A 15,706-nucleotide genomic window follows, 5' to 3' on the forward strand; every position below is an offset into this window, starting at 1 on the left:
GTTCGAAGCATTTGCTCCCCATGACCGGCATTCATCATCATGCAAGCGTTGGGACAGCAAGTGTTCGTGGTCATTTAGTGAGTTCTGTTCATGCTTGCCTGTGCATGCGTGACACCATGCGCATCAATTTAATTAGTAAGTGAATGTTTACTGCAATTTATACGGCCAATAAAACTATGAAACTTACTTGGTGTACCTGTCTACTGTTGCGAATAGTCTCAGCAGTAGTAGGTGGAAGCACTCCAACGACCTGGTCGAACATGGTCAACTGCGAACTGAGGTGGTGGTGACAGAACAACACGGATTCGATGGTAAAAAGTGAGAGTTCGAGTCCGTCCGCCAGTACACTGGGAGGTTGAGAGCAGAGACCTCAGGATCATAGGGTAGTGGTGTTGACAGCAGTACTTGATCAAGAGAATCCGGAGCCATGACTGACTGTGCAGTAGGTGGACTGCGAAGACAGTGGGGCTCAAGCTCCTTGCGAAGGTAGGCCCAGCGAAGTGGCTGATGCACCCGGTGCTGAGGGCGATGTTTGAAGTCGCCAATTTGGGGTGGAGGAGGAGCATCGCACTGGCAATCGCTTTTTTGATGTCTCTAAATGGCGCAGTTAGCGGTGTCGTTCCATGCCATGGGTGTATTAGGTGTCTTGAGGCCTGAGAAAAGGTCGAGGGGAGGCTGCCGTATATTGGCACAGCGAGGAATGAAGGAAAATCCTAAGCAATGAGTGAAGTCTTCAGTTGGCGGTGAAAACGTTCTCTGATCCCATTATATATCGAGTAGTAAGAGTGGTGATATACTTGACGCCGAGTAGCCAAGATAGATTGGCAAATAATGCTAAGTCGAATTAGCAACCATGGTCAGTCGCAATCGTGGAAGGCACTCTGTAGCGGCTAATCCAGAGCATGATGAGTGCTCGAGCTATCGACTCTGCCGTTATGTCCAGAAGGGGCATCGCTCAGGCCATCTGGTGAATCTGTCAGTGTAGGTTAACAGGTAGCGATGGTTCCCGCAGTAAGGAAGGGGGCCAACAATATTGACGTGCAGATGGCTGAAGCAGGCATACGGGGACGGGAATGTGCCAAGAGGAGTTGCAGTGTGGCGATGCACTTCAGACCGTTGACAGTGTAGGCATGCACATGACCAGCAACGAACATCTACGTTGATACTGGGCCACACATAACGAGAAGTGATGAGTCACTGTGTTGCGCAAGTGCCAGGATGAGTCAAAGAATAGAGGCCATCAAAGATGGCCCGGCGGTATGGGCAAGGCACGTAAAGATGAGTACGTGAGGTTGACTTATCATAAATGAGGGGCACGTTGCAGTGAGGAAGCAAGATATCTTAAAACACCAGGCAAGAAATACTTGTGCAAAGCAGCTATAGCTCAGCGTAGACACTCTGGGTGACAGCCATGGTCGTGAAGTTAATGACCAGTCAGCCATGGTCTGTTGCATGGATGGCAGCGCGAGAAAATGCGTCGGTGATGGCATTGTATTTTCAACTGATGTGATGAATGTTGCTGGTGTATAAAAAATCAGGCATGCTGTCTGATTTTGTTGGGTTTCTAGGAGGTGCTACTGGATGCTAGTGCAGAAATCGGTGGTTTATGGTTGTTAAGGACATGCAAGGAGCGTCCCTCAAGAAACTGTTGAAAGTGCTTCACAGCCAAATAGATGGCGAGCAGCTTTTGACGGAACATGCTCTAGCAGCGCCCAGGGGGCACAAGCTTCTTCGAAAAGAAGGTGATGGGCTGCCAAGCACCATCAACGAAGTGCTGTAAGGCTGCGCCGACAGCAATGTCCAATGCGTCAACCACGACAGATGTACATTGCTATACATTGCTATACCTTGCTATTCCTGTCAATGCTTTACCTTTTGGACGAAACTGCGACTTTTTTTCTTTTGCATCAAATTCAGTGCTCAGGCCAAGAATAGTTTTGAGACTCCGCAACCTGCTGTGGCTTTTTCAATGATGTAGAAAACAGATGACCAAGTAGCGCCATCACTTGCTGCCATCTTTAGCAGGACTCGAGCTTTGTCTTGGCCTCTTGTTCTAACAGCTGTCATACCTATGTTTTATTCATTTCTCTCTCCGTTTTGCATGTGTCACTTGCCGCATGCTTAATTTCTCTTTTGTAAATGATATATGCAAGAAATATATATGAAACTTAGTCAGTCTTTATGGGCGGCATTGTTGATGTGAAACGTTATGGACAACATTGAAATGGAAAAACATCACAAGTCTGTAGAAATGGTTTGCTGTTTTACGGTGTACAGCAAGCTGACATTGGTGAAAGGAAACCTGATTTTCTTGTGCGGATTCACTTGTGTTGATTGGACTTTAAATCCAGCTGCTGCATGGCTTTAAGGGGCTGGTGCAAAGGGCGTGAGCAGATTACAAGAGTGATATATCTCTATTTGAAAATCTCATAAAATTCTAGATTCTTGGAGCTTGTTGGAACAGTTTGCTTACACAATATATGAATAATGTTTTGGTTTTGTTATCCTTTATTTTCTTTGTGACAATGGCCTAAGAATTATTGGGCTGCACAGCTGTTTTTAATTTTAGGGTAAAATTGAAAAGTGCGGCCATTGCTCTGCGTAAAGTATACAAATTTTGGAGTAGAAATTTATTTGCTATGGCTGCACCAAATAAATAAAAGTTCTTTTTTTTTCTGTTCTTCACTTCAAGTAGTTTAGTGGGAATTGAATAGTAGATATAACTCACCGAAGAAAGTATACCTTCCAAGGCAATTTTTTGTTCGGCTAATACTTCATTGTGCATTAAGTGCTAAACAGCTTTAACATTTTTATCAGCTTTTTTTCCCTTTTTTTAATTAATTCTATAAATGTTCATCACCCTCCATTCCACAGCTGGAGAATCGCCTTGGTTCGACTTCATCGCTGAATCTATCCAACTTGATCTCACCCTGGACCTGAGCATTGCGAACCAAAGTGGCACTGTCCTTCTCGACTCTGTTTACAAAAGTAAGCTATCCTTTACAATATTTTTACCATGTAGCTTGTCAATTTTGCAGCTGTGCTTCACAAAAGCAGAAAAGGCACTTTGTGCCTCTGTAGAGTGTTCTGCTACTGAGCATAAGGTCATCAGTTCAATTCATGACTGTTGCAGTTCTATACTTATGGTAATAGAAAGGAACAGCATCTTTTGCATTTATGTTTGCGCTGAAACATAGTTGATGTGAATGTTTTTATCATTTGTTGGGCTGCTTCATAACTGAGTTTCAGGAATGGGAGTGGAAGTAAATGAATAAAAAGGCAGTGCTTCTGACTAGAATGTAGAAGATAGCATATGCAAGATTTCATGCTGACAATTCCCAAGCACCACTTCCAGCACAATGATCAGTTGTATTACACTTCAGTATTTAGTGTGTGCCAGTAGTGGTAGTACAGGGACGCAAGTATGTCATCGTCCGGCTTGGAGCGCGGTCGCCGTTAGGGAAAGAGAAAACGGCATTCGGATTTAAATTTCAGACCTTTCCATGGCACATATCAGAGTAATTCTTTGCGAACACTATCGTTAGCATGCATTGTATGCTCTATGGTTGTCAGCTCAAAATGGCCAGACCTGGTAAGAGGGGCGCTATGAATAAGCTGCTTGAGGCCCTAGCCCATTACTACAAGCGCGCTTATGGGTGCTGGCTCAGAAGTTTCATAGTCGTCCGATTCCTCCGTATCGATCTCAGCCCACACTTCACAAACGATGCCCTCGTCCATGCACGGTTTCGCAATGTCGGCGCCTTCATCAGCCGAAATCATCCCAGCCCTGGCCCCCCATGTTGGAGTTATGACTCGCTGCCACAAATAACCACTGTCAGACATCTTTGGAAGGATCATGCTTGGCATCAGCAGGGTGTCTACCAACTGGGAAAACTGGGAATTCTCAGGGATTTTGAGTAGTCTGGAAAAACTCGGGGAGAACTCAAGGAATTTGTGGCTCTATCCGGGAAAATTAGCTGTAATTTTATCGAAAGGGTTGAAAGTCGCAGTAATGCCGGCTCGAGTAACAGACAGGAATCGTAATGAATCATCTTTGACGCCCTGTCATCGGCTGGAGGAGTTGCCAGTGTACAATCAACGACCGGCTTTCCGGATTCCTGATAATTTGAACGGCTTCGCGGCACCACCACATACCCCGTACCCACGAAACACAGAAGCAGCTATTTGATGTCTAAAAGATGTCTTTAACGACTAATTCAAAAGTCTAGTAGCTGTCTTGATCAAGTCATTTTGTAGCCATGGACGGCTAGAAGTTCTTCAGTAAGCCCTGCTAACGTTACGCTAAAGGTTCTAATAGACAGCTTGACAAGAACAACTGAAAACTTCTATTGGACATTTCATCAAATTTTTGCAGTAGTTTTACAGTAAAACGAGGTTTGCCCACAGTTACAATTTATTTTAAGCAAGGCACGAACATCAGAAAAAAACTTCATCTTGTCGAACAGAGTGATGCACAGGTAGTTTTTCCAGATGTGAACCATGGGAACAGTGTAGTACAGCCTCATTGGTCGGTTAGTGCTTTTTACTTAGACCAATCAATTGAATGCTACCTGTCAGAATTATTTTACAAATAAAACAAGATCTGTATTGTATGCTGATATCATGCCAACGTTTGCCCATTGACCTAAACAAGAACATCTCTGCATGAAACATGTCATTATTGACAAAACTTCACCCTGCTTGGTCTCTACCGAATTGAAATACCATATTTACTCGATTCTAAGCACCCCCTTTTTTTCACGATCGCGATGCCCAAAGTGAGGGGGGGGGGTGCTTAGATTCGAAAAGTCTAGAATTACTCCCCCCCCCTCTTTTCGCTGGGACATTGCGATGAGTCGGGTGCGAGAAATAACATTTTATTTTGCAAACATTCGAAAGAAAAATCGATGCAGACAGTGAACCCACCACTTGTGTCAGATGCTCAGTTACTATCACTGCCACTCGAGTTCGTCGCACCGCTGGAACCGCCGCTCTCGGTATCCCACAGCAGGTCGTCTTCCGTTCCGTCGCTGTGGTTTGGGATCGAGCACTTCTTAAATCATTTGACCACAACGTCCACGTGGACCCGCTTCCACGTGTCCGAAATCCACTTTGCCATGGTTGATGGGGGCGCTTTCTGGAGCTTTCGCCGTACAGCCACTGTACGGCGTACTCGCGCTGCGGACGCCGTGCCACCTCAGGATTCCGACGGCTCCGCCTCAATGACAGAGTGAGCAAGCGCGGTTGGCGCCCTTGGCTACACGCTCTTCCTGACAAATAGGGGGGGTGCTTAGATTCGCATGCAAACTTTTTTCCCAATTTTCTCGCGAAAATAGAGGGGGGTGCCTAGAATCGCGAAAATATGGTGGTCTCTAGCAGGGAAACATTTTATCAGTGATGCTGCAGTTCAGGCAAAAATTACATCCTGGTTTCAGCTGCAGGGGCAGAATAGCCTGACACCAGTAAACGAAACAGAACGCTGTGCTGCACTGAATTGTTAAGAAATGAAGGATAGTTCACATCTCGAAAAACACTCTGCGGGCCACTTTAACTGGCAATATAGATATATTTTTTTCCTACGTCCATGCCTCATTTAAAAGTGAATTGTAACTTACTTTGTGGATGCCCCTTGTAAGGTAACGCCACATGCTTGCACAGCATCACGCAGAAATAATTGATAGTGCTTCAACATACCACCCATTAGTGAATTCCTTGCACGTTGCATGTTACCGGAACTGAAAGATAAATCATAATATGCTATTATTCTTTAATACGCTGTATGATTAGCTTTTCATTCATCAAAGATGATTGCAAGCAAAAATGCAGCAAGACATCTACTTCACACCATGTCACATAGTCATACTTTTTTACCTAATAAATTAGAAGAGATGCAGAAAGTCTAATTAACAAGAGTGACATAGCAGCAAAGGTGATCATGCATCAATCTTGAAGATTATTGCTGCCACTGCCAGAGCAGGCCAGCCTTCGTAGGAGGGCACTGGCTGCCCAAAAAAGCTTGCTGCCACAGGCGATGCATGAAGGTTCTTGTGTCTTGACACAACAGTTCCTGTATGCACAGGCAGTCAATATCTGCACAGAAGAGGAAAAAAACGCAAAGGAGGAAATGAGAACGTGCAAATTGGAACTTCATTTACCAATCCAGTCGCCGATTGTATTGGTAAGCAGATTGTAAGCAGATAAAGAAAAAAAAAATGAAATCCTTTATTTTCACGCAATTATTCGGGCTCGGCATTAGGCTTGAAAAAATCGTGAAAGCACCATTGCACACTGTTCCGTTTACGTGCAATCAGATAAGCCTGTATCTCGGAGAGGGTCGTACGGTCACTGCTTGTGCACGCTCCGCATGCGACGGCAGCGTAGCACATGGTGTGTCATCTTCCTACTCAGAGTCATCGTCCGGCGATGTAGCAGAAACCTGACGAATGATCTCGCCGTCATCGAGTTCTGCGCATGTCCGTACAGCAGTGTCAGCACCTGTGAAACTGTCAAATAAGACTGTGTCCGGAATCGCAATGCAACCACTGTGCAGGTCTCGGCAGAACATTTTCCGCGTCAGTAGGGAGCATATCGAAAGGCGACAGATCTTAGGCCTCCTGGCACCTGCTTGCCAGCATTCCCCAGCGCAGTCTGCGCGGGCACTGTAGGCGCCATTAGACACTTGACGCGATGTTTCCGTACGCCGCGTTGGATCACCAAAACCTCGACACAGCACACAAAGCAAACACCACCACACCGGCATGCCGACACCAGTCGCACAAACGAAAAACATGGCCTGCTCGCAGCGTCGTGCACGAGGAAACAAATCAGCTGCTGGATTGTCTTGACATGGCTTACTAAGCTGAAACCGGAACTGCTGCAGAGCCACTCTATCGAACCAGGCAGAAACGATGATGATGAGCGGGGATTTCCAGTAGCACCACTTTGTGGGGCAGCAAGGAGGCTCCGTTCAAAACAAAACTGGCCTTCAGCAAGTCGAACCATGCACCGGTCAGAGTCGGTGCATGGTGCTCTTGGTCGAGTTGGTTCAAGGAGTGTCCGAAAAATCCGACAAGAGGTTGCAAGGTGTCCGAACATTCGGCAGTTGTTATATATTATGGTCTATGGGGAGAATGGCGGTGTCGTGAAGCTGACCGAATAATCGGGCATGTCCGAATTTTTGAAGTCCGGAAAATCGGTCAGCGACTGTATGTGCTAAGAAGTGTGGCTCACATAAAAAATAAATTTAAACACTCCTTTCTCTTAAGTTACTGGTATCTGAAGATGTGGATGTGATGATGTTTAAAATTACTAGTGTATTTCCTGGCACATTGTTATTAAGTTGCAAAGCAGAGTCGGAGAAAGATAGCATTCAAATTAATATATGATGTTTTGTGCCAAAAAATGGCACTTATCAACTTGTCAAACAAGTCTGAGAAGCTTCCTGTAAAATATAATCAGTTTCAAACAGTAATCCTCTCTGCAGGTAGATGATTTACTGTCCTAATTAACCATTTGAAGGTTTTTGCCGTACACATACGGTGGCGATTTTCTGTCCCGCAAGGTCTTTGCCGTACGGGTATGGTTTCAACCCTCCGTTTGAAATTTCACGCCATAATAACGATGCGTGCTCACTGGGAGGTGCTGCCACCTCTCAGGACTTACAAGAAGCGATTGAGATTTGTTTTACCTTCTTGGGAAGGTAAACGGAACTGATCTCTAGCTTCAGCACGTCGCGCAGACTGCGGCAACACCCCCTTTTGCGGTTTTGGTTTTGCCGCGTGATCGCAATGCAGGAGCGCAGCACGTCATTTTTCATTGTCAGCACTCTCTTGCAGGGGCGGTGGAAGTTGATTTCTATCTTGATTGGCGCTGCTATTAGCTTGTTTATCACCACCGCTCGTGAGGTATTCTCGCTCTCAGCGGCAACACGGTTTCAGTTCCACCGCGTGATTGCAACGGAGGCGCCCGAAATGTGATTTTTCTCCATGTTTTTCTCTTTGTCGGCACGCTCTCGCAGGGGTGGCGGAAGTTGATTTCTATCTTGCTTGGTGCTGTTCTTAGCTTGTTTATCACCACTGCTCACGAGGTATTCTCACTCTTTGCGGCAACGCGCTTACACGAGAGCGTGCCTCAGACCTCTGCCCAAGGCAGCCGTACGCAGAGATGTCATGTGCGCTAACACATTTCATCGCTCCAAGAGAACAGACACGCATTTTAGGTGTGCAGACTGAGATAAGGCGCTGTGCGTAGAACCGTGTTTCAAGGAGAACCACATTCTGAAATACTATTGAACATTTTGCAGTTCTGAGTGATGCGGACACCAAAATACGGTTCCTATTTTTTTTTTTTTGCTGTTTATTTACATTTTGTACATTCAGGATCCGCAATAAAGTAATTTGACCACCTGGGAAAGTTTTTTCAAAACGATTCGACCCTCAAAGAGTTTAAAAGTAAATAGCATTTTATATTGTTAAACCAAAAGCAAGGTTGCCATTTTGCACTGTCTAGCTGTTGCCTTTTTTTTTTTTTCAAACTTAAACATGACAGTACAGGGTAAGTAGGTAGCATGCAAAGGAGGACTGGTGATAAAGTAGTGTCCCAAAGCAACACTTCTACTGGATCAATCACTTTTGTTGGTATATTTTCATGTGACCCTAATCGACTTGGGGCAATACCTCACACCAGTGACGCATCACCTTGGATGATATGTCATAAAAATTGAAAGTATCTCATGATGTAATCAAACGATAACGTTGCCCACTGTCTTGGAAGTGTTAACAAGCTTGTCGCGTGAGAAAGTGCAGGGTGATTCATATAGTAGCAAATTCATCAGTGCATCTATAGTCTCAGGCAATTCTGAGAGTCTACGTTGACTCGCCATTGAGAAACCACTGCACACAAAAAGATGTATTCAAGTAATGGTCCATGTTGAATAATTGCCCACCTAGTGAAAAGTCACATGTGGCAGGCTAATAGGCCAGGGTAAATAAATTGCTAAATTCTGGTAACACCTCCGGTGATATTATTGAAATAGGTGACAAAAAACAGCACAGGTAAAATTATGACAAAATTTTAAAAGCACCTCTGCAAACTGCTGGAACCCTCAGCATCATGCCTGTCCTACATCCACATATGTTGCAGCACAATCTCTATCTCAGACGCAGGGACCTCCATACATCATTGTGCGACCTCCTCACAATAATGTTAAAAAACAGTCTGCACCAGCCAAATGCTGGTAGAGCCAAATTGAAGTTCGTTCTTGTGTGGAAGCCTCGAACTATGTTTTATCAATTGTAGCGGCAAAGCATACCTTTTGCAGCATACACATAAATCTGAAATTAGGCTGCTTGCTGATTCTGTACAGTGAATTCCTGTAAAAAAACTAAATCACACAGAAAACATTAGGAATACAGAACTAATCACATACTGGCTTGAATACATTTGTGCATTAGGGAAGCAATGTGTAATGTACACTGCTGTGGCAAATTTTTGCTCAATTACGGAATGCTGGTAAATGGTGAGACAACAGAGTTAATTGGTGAGTTCTTCCATAGCAGTGACTACCTACAGTTAAATTAGGCTTAGTGTAAGGCTTAGGGAGGCTACCCTGGAGGGGAGGCTACCCTGGAGACCGAACTTTTTTATTTTTTAAGATATCCGTGTGAAACATTCAGGGTAAGTTCACACCACCGAATGATGAGGAACTGCATAGTTTCATGAAAATGTGTTAATTAGTTCCCGAGGTATTGAGGTCTAACTAGGTGGTTCATGTATATGCCCGAGGAAGAGCCTGGAGAAATGCCAGGACCTTGTAGGAAGCTCAAATTCACTGTGATGATCCCTTGATAGATATCCCAGGGGGCTACAAAACCCTTTTCTTTAATTTATGCTCCAAAAAATGTTAGAATTTGATGTAGCCAGTAATGACCACATTCATCAAAAATTATTTCTTATTATAAATTAACTGCGCCAGCTTTCAAAAAAAGAAGCTTGTTACCCCCTGGCAAAGTCATTCAGGAACAGAATTTAAAAAAAAAAAACGGCACACAAATCCGAAGAGCGGTTCTTGAGATATCGCCTTCCCCAGCGCCACTACTAGGGAAAAAATCCATTCCGAGAAAACAGGCCTTAATGTTGAACTCTTGTTTTTTTATTAGAGAGCTCCTGGAGAGCTTCTAATAAGTGCTTGTGGCTCCAGGCTTACTCAATGTGTCGGATTTTCGAATGGTGACAGCCGACAGTACAGTTAAGCCGATAAAAGCTTCTACGTTGTCGGCAACCTCTCATAACTCGCTCGGAAGATTGGAAGTTCAATGCTCATACAAGTCGCATATTGCGCTTCCGTGCACCGAACATCTGCACTGTCTTGGGCTTCGTTGGCGGCATCGCGTGCAGCAAAGAACTAGCGAAAAAAACAGAAGCTGAGAAAATAATCTAAAAGGCGGCGCGGGGCGATGAGCATTTCGCAAGCAGGCATCTGTTGAGGCCGACAGAGCAAGGGGCAACAACGACGTGAGTGCGGCGGGCGCGGCATCTAAGGGAGCAGCCGCCGCCGCCGCCCACGCAGCAGCCAATGGCAGGCGCACTTTAGCCCGCGGGATTTGAACGTGCTGCTCCGGCCAATCAGTGCTCCGCATCGCATCGCAAGAAAACGCCAATAGCGCCTCAACTGCGCCGACGATGCCATTTTGCAAGGCGGCAAAACAGAGACAAAGAATTCACAGTCAAAACGATACCAAGATGGCGCGGGCAGGCTGCATGGGCCAGGAATGGCACGCGCATGAAGTTTGACTTCATTTCAGCATTTGCGCGCATTTTGTAGGCTGCGATATGTTGAGAAGTCGATTTTTTTTTTTTTTTACTTTGCGGTTGAATTAGGTGCTGATAATTGCAGAACAGGTGGTTTGTGAGACATGCAATCCAAAAATATTGTTTTTTAAAAATAGACTTTTTCGCAATTTTTCGGTTTTCGAGGGCCGCGTCCCTCCTTAAAGGGAAGCTGAAACATTTTTTGAAAAAAATGAGTTCCCTGCGGTATTCTACAGTTTTTAGTCCATTGAACACGAATATCTAGTTTAAAAAGGGCAGAAACAAACGCAAGTGGCTGTTTTTTGCAAGAAAACGCGCAGCAGCGCCGCAGGGCATCGCGCGAACGCCACTGTTGCTCGTGATTAGTCGGGACCGCTGTGACGCCATTCATGGGGATCACCGGTCGGCGCCGCCGTTGGAGAGCGTAGCACGCTGTTCTGGTCTGGCTTCACAGATGAGTTGTAAGCATTATGGAACGTTCTCGCTGTCTCGTACAGCTTGTATTTTCATGTTACATGTTCGAACCGACAACCGATACAGAAAACGATGGCGGCAACGACGATGTTGAGTGTGCCAACCGCGAGAGCGATGTGTGCACCATCTCGCGCTTTGGAAATATTAGCTGGTACGTATGTTTTTTCATGTAGCTGCACGTTGCAATGGCAGGAGAAAAAATGCGCTCAAGTGTCACTGGGAACTTGCTGCTTGAAGAATGCGAAAGCACTCACTTCTCATTATATTGTAAACACAGGTGCAATTCCGCGATGTCAAGTACCTTGCCGCTGGTTGTCTAAAGTTCGGTGGTTTTTTGCATGTTGATACACGATCGCGAACATAAGTAGCGCGTTTGAAAGCGCGCACATATACAGAGCTGCGAGGTACAGTTATGGAAGTTGCTTATCATACACACCCAGATCGAGATGGTCAGGGGGATTATATGTGCAATATTCAGACTATGGTTCGACGACATTGCGATTGTGGCTCGATCGAGAATCAGTGTGCATGCTGCATGCTAGTGTTGAAATACAGATATTACGCAGTTTTAGCACTGCCGTGTGGTAAACACGGTAACTTTACGGCAACTGCAACCGTACGTCAAATGTCGCTAGGCAAGCCTAGCAATGCTAGCAACAACGCGTTTCCTTATTGGTCGTAAGGCTATCCGGCTACGCTAAAACTGTGTTACCAGACGTTCATGGCTGCAAATGTTCGCCTTTCTCGAGTGCATCAATGTGGGCACCGGAACACCGGAATTGGAATACCGATTGCCCGCATCGTTGTCAAGCTCCGATGATAATCACTGTCGCAGAAATGATCCGAGCACAGCACAGTGGATTTTGTCGGTATGAAATTCCCTCTCCTCACCGCACGGACCCACTCTGCTGCAAGCTTCTTGTCCTTCGGGAACATGTGAAACACCACATCGTCTCACCCGCCTGTGTTTGCACAGCGTAATTCTGCACAGAACGAGGGCATGTTGGCTGCCCTTGGCTGTAGGCACTTCCACAGCACAGAAAGGAAGCACAGTTCACGAAAATTGCAAAAGAAAGCAAACGTCAGCAGCGGCAGATCTCTCGTAGCGTCGTTTAGTAAAGCACAGGATGGAAAGAAACACGCCAGCACATGCCAGCACGCCGGTGCGCCGGCATGCTCTCTGGGAATGACGTCCCTCTCGCCGGTTCTCTCCTCCGGCTGCCTCCCCACCCGGCACTCCAGGAAGTGACGGGGGCGTGTCCGCAGGGGGGTTTAGAAAGCAATTTCCGCCCCTTATATTAACAAAACAAAGAAGAAAAAAAGTCAGAACCGTAAATTAGTAGGTCTGTTCTTCCCAACCCCAGCACTTCATGGAATTTGAAAACCGTTGCAGCTTCCCTTTAATAGTAGAACTGTGTATGGGCACTGGCACTGAGAAATTGGTTATAATAGTGGGACTTATAGTGGTCCCAGTGCAAAAAAATGTCCCTTTGTGAAACACCAACTAGCTATTTTACCATGAAGCACTCCCTGGCCTTAACCTATATACAAAGCACTGGGAGGACCAGAGAGGGTACAGTACATTGGCTTACACTGATCATGATGAGGTCTCGTCATCCAGCTAGCGCCAAGGGACAAAAAAGGATGCCCAGCCGTCTATAGAGTGAAAAGAACAAAATATGAGAGCATCAAGTCAGTTGAAAGACATACATGTATTTGCAATTATAAATGAGGTGACCCACAGTCATTAATAAATGCCAAGCAGTCGTGATTGCACTCCCAGATGAAGCAGCTACCAGGCTAAAAGTTTTGCTGCTTATTTAGAACAAAGCACCAGTGAAATATTTACATCAGCAGCCAATTGAATTTGGAATTGAATAGATGAAGTAAACATTGTAGTTATATTTTTGAATTGCTATAAAGTGGGAACGCTAGAAGCTGTATATGTCACAGACACACGACCGGGCGCACGCAATGCTGTAACCCATGCAAAACAAAAGGACACAGAATAGGGTGAGTTCAGTCTGGTTCAGGATTACAGCCAGCGCGTCCTCTTCGGATGCACTCCCTTCGGTTTATTCGTGCTATGTGAACCACAAAGTCAAAGAAGCAGAACCCCTTTATGGAAGTCAAGATGACGAAAACCCACAAGGAAGAGCCCATCCATCAAGAATTGTCGCCGGTAACTCCTAAAAATATTCATATTGTACGAAAAACGAAGCGCAAAGTATTTCACTTATCTGAAATGTGTTATCCGAATGTACGATGTACAAATACGCACAGAGAACAACGAAGGTGGCAAACGCAGATCCCACCATTGTGGTAGTAAGCCGTCGGCGAAAACAGGCAATACAGCCAATGTCACAAAGCACTGATGCAAAACACACGGCAAACAGCATCAACACATCTAAATGACTGCAGTTAATATCTAGTATATATGTACAGAATGGCTTAGAATGACGCACAACTGGCATAACGAACCCACAACCGACACAATCCGGGTGGCAGTGGCCATTTTTTCAAACTTCCTGCCTCCCAGTGTTTCCAGCACTGAATGAGATGCCTGACAAATTTGGAGCGTGTCTACTTAACTGCCGCCAAAGTGATCACATCGTGGTGGCTCATTGACACCACTGTGGTCACTGCGACACTGGCGTTTCACTCCTGCTTCTGCCAGTGCCTACTCCGCGAGCATAGAAGAATGGTTTCCAGGCGTCGTGTGCGCGCCTCATATGGAAAACAATAACACGCCCTTCATCGTTGAAGTTCTGGTGTGAAATTATTTAGCATTAAGCCAACCTATTATGCTGCTTCCAACGAGTTCGATTTGTCTGTGGCGTCTTTTATACGTTAATGCCGACGGTAACCGCAGTTTTAACACGCCATTTAGCATTTTATGCACTTTTAGGCAAAAAGATCTAAAAAAGTTATTGAGTTATACCCCTGCCACAGGGCAAATCTAATGTCGTTTGCAACGAATGACATTCGCTGATAATGCGATTTGTTTGCTGTTACACGGTAAAACGTAATGACATTCGTCGAAAATGACAGTTACAAACAAATGAGTTCACCAAATTCATTCGCATTCGTTTGGAACCGAATGTGTATTCTCGACACCACGAGTGTACCAGTGTTCCGCAAACAGTACATGCTTCTTTTTTTGTTTTAACAAAAATCACTATTATTCTATAAATTTTATTACCTAATTATTGCTTTAAAACATTGAAGTCCATCACGTGCGTAAATACAGGAAACTACTCTCAAGCCAGTGACCAGACAGCCGTCTTTAGCTTTCGCTGCAGCAGTGGTGTTGGTTTGCACCGGAGCATCGGCCGCGGCCGCTCCATTTGACTTGGCAGTAAAGCATGCGCGTGTTTTCTTGTGGCACACGCCAAGAATGAGGATATTAGGAGCCTGCATGCACATCACAACGGCAATGACATGCAACTGCCCTTCTTGTACCACTTTAGCAGATGTAGCAGATGCGCCTATCGTTCTCTTCGCCCTGTTGCTTGCTTTAGCTTTGGCTTGGCTTGACTCGACTTCGTTTGCAATGTCGACAAATTAGTGATCGAACGTTACGGTTTGAAAGCAACGATCACATATTCTAGTGGGATTTAGCATATTGGAAAATAATTATCGGACAAAAGTGGGTTTGCGGTGTCTTTTTTTTTTACTATTGTCATTGTCATCATTTTCAAATGACATTAGTTTTCGCCGTATGACAGCGCGCTGTTATAATGGCATTAATCGCAACAAATGTCATTTGTTGGAACCGACATCAGATTTGCCGTGTGACAGGGGTATTAGATGTTCTGAATGTGTTACCAAAATAGACTATGGTGATCCTCGTAGTGGGTTTTACCGTAGGTAGAATATATGCTAGCATATTCCAAGTGCCGAGGTTATGTTTAGAAGAAATTATATTTTCAGTCTTATCGTAGACCAAGACGTCAATAGCCATTTGTAGCCGTTTCAAGAAGTTTTTAAGAGGTTCTGTGTTTCGTGGGTAGAGTCAATGTATCAGAACGTCTGAACTTTTGGATGCAAGAACTCTTTGCCGTCAGTTTTTCCGGACATTTTGCCCTGACTGCAGGTCCAAAACGGCATTAATCAAAGCCACCACTGCAACATTTTGATTACCTCGCCTCCTCAAATTGGCGCTCTCGCATGCAGATCCGCTGGCAGCAGTAGCCACCACTGTGGCAGCACTAGACCTAGCTGCTTCGACTTCGCTATGAAGCTTCTTGCCTTTGAGTGCCGTGTTTTTTATTGAAACAATTCGCTGCTGTCAGCAATGACACGAACTCCGCCTTTGTGGTCCTCGCAATTGGCTTAGAAGCTTGGAAAGCACGGTGCGTTGCATAATGCCGGTTCCCGAAAGTCAGCTCCGCCTCTGTACAGAAATGTTACTTGGTGAAGC

General features: G+C 45.2%; 1 protein-coding gene across 1 annotated transcript in view; it reads left to right on the forward strand.

Moving 5' to 3' along the window:
• The window catches only part of LOC135916575 (cubilin-like), a 259,475-nt gene that overhangs the window by 114,517 nt on the left and 129,252 nt on the right, over window positions 1-15,706 (forward strand). The window contains exon 7 of the mRNA XM_065450011.1: window positions 2,875-2,988. Within this exon, the coding sequence (XP_065306083.1) occupies window positions 2,875-2,988 (114 nt within the window). The remainder of the gene's footprint in view (window positions 1-2,874; window positions 2,989-15,706) is intronic.

Source organism: Dermacentor albipictus, chromosome 1 (genome assembly GCF_038994185.2).
Source record: "Dermacentor albipictus isolate Rhodes 1998 colony chromosome 1, USDA_Dalb.pri_finalv2, whole genome shotgun sequence".
Taxonomy (NCBI): Eukaryota; Metazoa; Arthropoda; class Arachnida; order Ixodida; family Ixodidae; genus Dermacentor; species Dermacentor albipictus.